The following is an 8,379-nucleotide window of genomic DNA, read 5'->3' as shown; positions in this document are numbered from 1 at the left end:
TCCGAAGATTGTTTTACTACAAAAGTGTGGATATTTCGTAGAGCATTTGTGGGACAAGCTTCCAGAGCATATCAAGACGGATCCGGAGGTTCAGACATATCGTCGCTGCCTCGAACATTACAATCGGCCGTGGATGCGAACGCATATTGACGGTCCAGCACCGATGATCAGGGATTGCAGCGAATGTCAGCGAAAATAGGCTGAGGTTAAAAGTGTGAAAAAGTGCCAGACATAAAAAATGAAGAACATTGAGCGCGACCTGTTGGAGCGTTCCCGCCAAGTCGGCACCTTGGGCGAATATTTCGGATGGCTGCAAGAGTGCGAAGAATTTATCGAAAAGCTGGAAGAACGCAGCCGTGCCAAGCGTCCGCGTCTCTCGATTGGACATAGGCAATCTCTCGTGGCGAGAATAGCGCGACTCGAGGGTGCGAAGGTGCGCTTGCAGAGACAGTATGTCGGTGAATCCATGTTTAGTGGTGGATCCATACCTAGTGGCAGCGGCGGCGGCAATAACGCGCAAAGACTCGTTTGGCGCGAGATTGATACGGCGTTCGATAGCCGTATACTTACCGGTGCGGTAATTAACGTCGACTATATCGAACCGCGTCAGTTTTTGGAAAATGCAGCAGACATTGTAGTCGAGAACATGGAGAATGTGCTGCAGAGACACATCAGTGTAAAAGTGAACACTGTTTTCAACGGCGAATTTGTGTCCGGTGACAAGCGTGCCAATAAAAGTATTAATACGAGAAACTTTGAACTCTTTCGCACGTCCGATGTACGCGAGTGGTACGAGCGCCGCGTAATCGAGCCCACGCTAGCATCGCTAGAAGAGTTCCAGGAACGCGATAGCGGCTGGGCATTGTCGCGGATAATAGATTTGACAGTAAATATCAACAAGTATAATCCTATGCGCGCTGGATGCCATGTCAAATTACCGCAAAAAATTATGGTAAAAAGAGCGGTTGTTAATGTGCTATTAGCGGACAATGCGTGTTTCGCATGGTCAGTAGTAGCCGCTCTGTACCCCGCTGAAAGACATATGGAACGAGAATCCTCCTATCCGCATTACACCACAGTGCTGAATCTCCAAAACATTGAGTTTCCAGTGACTGTGAATCAAATTAAAAAGTTTGAACTTGCAAACGACATCTCCGTGAATGTGTACATCATCGAGAACGAGAACATCGTCCCGTTGCGTCTTTCGGAAAAAAAGAAGGACAGGCACGTCAATCTGCTGTACGTGGAAGACGAAAACAGCGTCGGGCATTTTGTTTTGATAAAAAATCTGTCTCGCCTCGTGAGCTCACAGCTGAGCAAAAAGAAATGTAAAAAATTTATATGCGATCGGTAAGTATATATTTATTACACGTAAATTATATTTTAATTAAATTTTCATTAAATTTTTTATTTTTTACAGATGCCTACATTATTTCGGAGCGGTGGATAAATTGCAAGCGCATACGGAAGATTGCGGAAAATTGAACGACTGTGCTATTCGGTTGCCGAGCGACAAGGACAAGTGGCTCAGCTTCGACAACTACACGAGGAAGGAGCGGCTGCCGTTTGTAGTGTACGCCGACCTCGAGTGTGTTTTGGCAAAGACCGAAGATGCCAAAAATTATCAACACCATCAAGTGTTCAGCATCGCGTACTATGTACAGTGTTCGTACGACAGTTCGTTGTCCACATACAATTCCCACCGTAGTGTCGATTGCGTCGCATGGTTCGCCGAACAGCTTAAAAATTTAGCAATCCGCGTAAAAAATATTTTAACAACCAATGTCCCCATGGTAAATTTAACGCCTGACGAGTGGTTAAAATTTCGCACCGCGACGCATTGTCACATTTGTGAAAAACCGTTTGACGAAGACGATACACGCGTCCGCGATCATTGCCATCTCACCGGGCGGTACAGGGGTCCTGCGCATTCAAATTGTAACTTAAATTACAAAGAATCATTTTGTATCCCTATAGTCTTTCACAATCTGTCCGGCTACGACGCACATTTTATTATCGAGGACATAGCCACAGCGTTCGAAGGGGAAATCGAATTACTGCCGATAACAAAGGAAAAATATATATCATTCTCGAAAACTGTTAGATTGACACAAGACAAAAATGCAAAAAATTATATCAAATTACGCTTTATCGATTCGTATAAGTTTCTCAGTGCTAGTCTCGACAAATTAACGTCATTTTTGGATAAAGATAAACTAAAAATTTTACATTCGGAATATCAAAATTTAACTAGTGAAAAATTCAATTTATTGACACGAAAGGGTGTCTTTCCATACGAATACATAGACTGCGTGGACAGATTACAAGACACACGTTTACCGCCGCGCGACTCATTTTACAGTTCCTTAACCGGCGACACAGTATCCAAGAGTGATTACGCGCACGCCGAGACGTCTGGAGCCGATTCTCCCTTCGAACGCTAGGCGAATATAGCGATTTATATTTAAAAATTGATGTCTTGTTATTGGCCGATATATTTGAGAATTTTCGCGATAGTTGTATAAAAAGTTACGGACTCGATCCCGCGTATTATTATACTCTCCCCGGATATACATGGGACGCCATGTTAAAACATACGAATATAAAATTTGAATTATTAACAGACATTGACATGGTTATGTTTGTCGAACGAGGTATACGCGGTGGCCTTAGTCAATGTTCAGGCCGATACGCACAGGCTAATAACAAGTACATGCAATCGTACGACCCATCGAAACCCTCATCGTACCTCATGTATTTCGATGTAAATAATTTGTACGGATGGGCAATGTGTCAACCATTGCCATATGCTGATTTTCGGTGGGTCGACGATATATCGAATTTTGACGTATCATCTATCGCGTTCGATTCGCCTATAGGCTATGTTCTCGAAGTAGATTTAGAGTATCCGCAGCATCTTCATGACGCGCACATTGACCTACCGTTTTGCCCGACGCGCGATAAGCCGCCCGGCAAGCGGGAATATAAACTCCTAGCAACGCTTTACGATAAGAAGCGCTACGTAATACACTATCGTAATCTGCAGCAGTGCACGCGCCACGGGCTACGCATAACAAAAATATATCGCATACTACAATTCACGCAGTCAGCGTGGCTTCAAAAATACATCGAACTTAACACACAGTTTAGAACACGAGCGAAAAACGATTTTGAAAAAAATTTATATAAATTGATGAATAACGCGGTATTCGGCAAGACGATGGAAAATGTGCGCAATCATATGGATGTAAAATTATTAACAAAATGGGACGGACGGTACGGTGCGGAGGCAATGATCGCTAAACCAAATTTTCATAGTACAAGCATATTTTCGGAAAAATTAGTTGCCATAGAATTACGCAAACTCGAAGTTAAATTCTACAAACCAATCTACGTCGGCATGTGCATACTCGACGTATCAAAAGTATGTCTTTATGAATTTCACCACGAATACATGTCACCGCTCTATCGTGACTATTGTAGAGTAATGTACACCGACACGGATAGTTTAATATATCAAATTAAATGTCAGGATGTCTATGAAAATTTGAAACGCGACATCGCTCGATTTGATACCAGCGATTACGCCGCGAATAATGCGTACGGTATACCGCTCGCGAATAAAAAGGTGCCGGGTCTGATGAAAGATGAGAATAACGGCGCGATAATGACCGAATTCGTCGGGCTTAGAGCAAAAATGTATGCTTTGCGGGTGGATGGTAAAAAGGACACTAAAAAGGCAAAAGGTGTCAAAAGTAACGTCGTAGCGCGTAGTATAACATTCGACGATTATACACGCTGTCTTAATGACGAGATTGAAATGACGCGTCAACAGTCATGTATAAGATCGAAATTGCATAAAGTGTATACCATCAGCGAGACGAAAATTGCTCTAAGTCCCTACGACGACAAGCGGTATGTCGTACCTGATTTGACCGACACCTTGCCGTGGGGACATTATCGAATACAGTTGTAAATAAATTATATTGTAAGGACGTATTAATGAGAATTATATATATTTTGTTATATATTTCATATATTTCATATGTTATACAATATATATATTGTTATACAATGATTGAATAAAATACATTAAATAACATTGTTTTTATGTATCCAAGAGTTGTGCGAACTGTCGAATCCCAGCCATTTTACATAAACCTCGTCACCCCTCCTGCGCAGTATTTTCTCCACGAGGTACACATCCGGATAATTTGCACGATGCAGCTCATGCTCGTAAAACGCTCCAGCGATAGATGTCTTGTGATAATCCTCGAGTAGATATGTTACGGGATTAGTATGCTGCACTTTAACAATCTTAAACACCTCGGTTGTCCAATTTGGCGTATATCCCTTCTCGAAAAGTTGTTTGTACTTGCTGACGCGTACCTGATCACCTACTTTGAACTTTGCCGGACCCGCGATTTTTACACGATTGTACACGGTAGCCAAGAGTCTTTCGGCAATCGCGGGGGTAACGTCGGCGGGTCGCATACCAATCGTTCGATGCTTGCGTCCGTTGTAATCTGATACGAGACGTGGCAGCATGTCGAACCACTTGTAAGTACCATTCAGCGTAAACATCTTCCACATATCGTTCTTTAGTGTGCGATTGAATCGCTCGACGACCGACGCCTTCAATATCGAATATGTAGAATAGTGATTAATGTCATGTCTTCGCATAAGTCGTTGCACATCGGCATTGTAAAATTCCTTTCCGTTATCGGTTTGCATGTTTTTCGGGCATCTCTTGCTATCCCGAATTATCTTGGCGATTGCGTCAGCTGTCTCGCTTCCTCCTTTACTCTTGAGTGGTACAGCCCACGCATACTTGCTCAACACATCGATGATGGTGAGTATGTAGTGGTAACCTCTGTTGAAACGGGAGTATGGACGCATCTCGACAATGTCGGCTTGCCACAAATCATCGTATCCTCGCACTATGACATGTCTTCGAGGGAAATTTTTTCTCGCTGACGCGTGCAATTCGTTTACCAACTGCCGTCTCTCCAAACTATGTTGCTCGTTGTTATTTTCACTATTCATTCTCGTTCTTTCGGGTTCTTTCGGGTTCGTGCCTCGTTGTTTCGGGTTTTTTCGGGTTCGTGCCTCGTTGTTTCGGGTTCTTTTGCGTTCGCGCCTCGTTGTTTCGGGTTCTTTCGGGTTAAATTCTCGTTGTTTCGGGTTCGTGCCTTGTTTTTTTTTGGGTTAAATTCTCGTTCTTTTGGGTTCTTTCGGGTTTTTTCGGGTTCGTGCCTCGTTGTTTCGGGTTCTTTCGGGTTCGTGCCTCGTTGTTTCGGGTTCGTGCCTCGTTGTTTCGGGTTCGTGCCTCGTTGTTTCGGGTTCTTTCGGGTTCGTGCCTCGTTGTTTCGGTTTCGTGCCTCGTTGTTTCGGGTTTGTGCCTTGTTCTTTCAGGTTCTTTCGGGTTAAATTCTCGTTGTTTCGAGTTCTTTCGGGTTCTTTCACGTTCGTTCACTCACGTCCTTGGCCCATTCGAAAATCGTTCCTGACTCGATCACAGCCTCGTCCCAAGTCGTTTCTGATACGTTCGTAGCCCGCCTTGGCCCGTTCGCAGCCGTCCCTGACCTGTTCGCAACCCTTACTGAGTTGTTGATAGCCTTTTATGTAACCTTTAAGGACTTGTTCGTAGCCTCGTTCGCAACCCTGTTTGACATGATCGTAACCTCGATTGTAGCGGTCGCGTTCACCACCGTTTCCAGGTCGTTCACTGCTGCTTCCGGGTCGTTCACTGCTGCTTCCAGGTCGGTCACTGATGCCACTCATTGTTGTTTGGTAGCACGCTGATAATCCTCCGTAGCTGTTAAACAATTGTTTGCAACCACTCGAAAATCCTTTCTAGACGTTTCACAACTGTTTGATAGACGTTTCTGAGCCAACCGCTCATTAGATGCCTGTGTCTGAGGTAGTGTTTGGCGCACGCAGAAGCTCTTTTATCGCAGTTTCCAACGCTCGTACATCCTTCTCTAACGCAGCCAGCTTCTCATCTGACTCTTTCTGTTGGATCATCAATGTTTTAAAGCACTCTTCCAGGTACAATTTGTTGACGACATCGGTATCCGCCTCAGGTTGCGCTACACGGCGAATCTTGCGCGATCTCGCGTCATAATCTGTAGCGACGCGATGCAGAGCGTTTTTGCGCACGCATTTTCTAATCAATCTATACCATTGATCGTTTGTGCCAGGGGTTGCATCATTTCTCCTCTCGAATAATCCAAATTTATTGATAGACATTTTTTCAATGCTTTGTAAAGTGTCACACGATAAACTGAATAGATTGTCGGGAACCTTGTTTAATTTATAATAATGCCCGCTTCCCGCAGTTCCTCGATAATCGACAAGATCTCGTTGTCATGCGCGTTGTTGCCAGCTTGGTGCGAAGCATCGAGCAATCGTAGGCGATCCACTAGCTCGTTGGGGTCGTCCCAGTGCACGTAATCAATCTTATTGTTGGTTAGCGTCATAGCGCGAGGCATTCCCATGCCAGATTTTGGGTCGTCCGATTTCACCCGCGTCAACGGTGCGATTATATATTTGTACTTGTCCCCCTTGCTACTCTTCACACGGCCTTGCACATCAAAGTTGCGTTTATGCGCATTTGTCGCCAATAATATATGTTTGTATTTTTGCAAATCATCCTCCTGGTAATCAGGTCTTTTCTTGAAGATTAACTCGTACAATCCGGGCGTTCCAATGTACCGCGTGTCGCCTATGATTATATTGTCATCTTTGTCAATCGCGAATCGCTTGTTTCCGATGCGCATTTTATTCTCGTCGAAATAGACTCCGTATACATTATCAATTTCTTTTTTCTCATCAGCACCGAGGAGAGCGTCCATGTACTTTTGTCCTAATGGCCCCCAATCCTTTCGCATCATTTGTCGACCTTCCAACGATCTTAACCAGTGTCGAAGGGATATTTCGGGCGGGTTACGCGCGGTTTCGAAAACATTTTCGTCTACGAGTGTTTTGGGTATCACAGGTTGTGCGTTTTTCGGTGTAGATGTTGTCGGCAATGAAGCGTCCAATGGCTTCAAAATATCATATTTTCTTTTTTTCAATGTCTCCTCCTCCTCCTCTTTATATCGCTTGATGGTTTTATGTTTACTCTTTTTCGGTGTTTCCCCCTCATACCGTGTCTCGATCTTCACACCGTCGTCGTCGTCGGTGTTAGGCTCGTTTTTCACCGAAATCGTCGCGTTGTCAACAATCTTTTGTAGCGGCTCGATAATAGGTTTAAGGTGAGTCTTGACAGCGATATCATCATCGATCTTTCCGGTCTTCAGAGCGCGGTGTTTCTTGCGGATCGATTCGGCCGTCTTCGCAATCTTCTTGGCAACCTTTTCACGCTCGCGAATATTATCAGCCATGTCGGCAGCACTCTCTCTAGAGTTTCTCTCGACTGGGAGGATTGTTGGCGACGACTAATGGCTCTGCGGTATCGCGAACTCGTTAAATCCTTTTCTGTATCGCCCGTTCGTAAGCGAGCTGTCCTTGTCTATCACTAAAAATCCATACTTTTGCTGCCAACAAGTACGACATAACTCACTGAAATCCTCATACGACATGTCGGTATTCACGTGATCGTTGTACACGTGCTTCAAATTGGTGGCGTCTTGTTTAAACAGGATTAGCAGGTTTGCGTTGTCGCGTATAAGATGTTTCGGTATTCTCGCGTATGTCTGACAGAGATAGAAGCAGTCGATGTTCGAGTGGCGCCCCATTGAGAAGTACTCTCTTATCGTATCTTGCTTGTCGCATGCCACGTCATCAAAGACAAAAATTGAATTTGGATAAGCCTCGCTCGGTGGAATGACGTCACTGTTATTGGAGAATGTAAAGTAGCCGATTTCGTCAATCGGCGTCAATAAATCTTCCAAATAGCGATATTTCGGCTGTTGCAGCGATTTAGAGTACACGTACACGTTCTCGAAACGCACACCGTGCGGACTTTCCAGCAGGCTTATCAACACGTTGGTTTTACCGCAGTTTGAGGGGCCGCAAACGATCGCGCGTATAGTTGTCGGTAGCATCGTACCGTGTTTGCGCACACCTTTGTTCACGCTGCAGCGTACTCTGTCGTCGTAATTCATCACTCGTATCGTCAGAGGTTGTTGCACGAATTTCATTTTCTCACTCCCGATTTGACCTCCAACGTCCGCCTATTTATAGCTGCGCGGACTCGCGCTTTGCTCAGTAATGTCTAGAGATTGCAACGGATGTCAACGAAAATAGGCACAGGTCTATTAAATCGTGCGATAAACGCACTTCCGGTCGAGCTTCATATCCCCGGCTATCAATTTTGCGGCCCGGGAACTCGTTTGGAAAAGCGATTGGCTAGAGGTGATCAAGGTGTCAACC

The 8,379-nt window shown here is 44.6% G+C and overlaps 3 protein-coding genes and 1 pseudogene across 3 annotated transcripts; 3 read left to right on the top strand and 1 right to left on the bottom strand.

Annotated features, from left to right (window-relative positions):
• Window positions 1-238: 238 nt before the first annotated feature.
• Window positions 239-1,354, top strand: LOC146723895 (uncharacterized). Its single transcript, XM_085480950.1, has one exon. It carries the CDS (start codon window positions 239-241, stop codon window positions 1,352-1,354), a length of 1,116 nt encoding a protein of 371 aa, XP_085337076.1.
• Window positions 1,355-1,430: 76 nt separating this feature from the next.
• On the top strand, window positions 1,431-2,180 carry LOC146723894 (uncharacterized; annotated as a pseudogene).
• Window positions 2,181-2,428: 248 nt separating this feature from the next.
• Window positions 2,429-3,976, top strand: LOC146723893 (uncharacterized). Its single transcript, XM_085480947.1, has one exon. It carries the CDS (start codon window positions 2,585-2,587, stop codon window positions 3,974-3,976), a length of 1,392 nt encoding a protein of 463 aa, XP_085337073.1. The 5' UTR covers window positions 2,429-2,584.
• A 2,310-nt stretch (window positions 3,977-6,286) lies between these two features.
• LOC146723892 (uncharacterized) lies at window positions 6,287-7,388 on the bottom strand. The gene has a single exon (XM_085480946.1). It carries the CDS (start codon window positions 7,386-7,388, stop codon window positions 6,312-6,314), a length of 1,077 nt encoding a protein of 358 aa, XP_085337072.1. The 3' UTR covers window positions 6,287-6,311.
• Window positions 7,389-8,379: the final 991 nt, after the last annotated feature.

Source organism: Nylanderia fulva, unplaced genomic scaffold, assembly GCF_048542155.1.
Source record: "Nylanderia fulva isolate GAGA-0341 unplaced genomic scaffold, ASM4854215v1 Scaffold161, whole genome shotgun sequence".
NCBI classification, from domain to species: Eukaryota; Metazoa; Arthropoda; class Insecta; order Hymenoptera; family Formicidae; genus Nylanderia; species Nylanderia fulva.
This window is presented reverse-complemented; position numbering and strand designations above follow the sequence as displayed.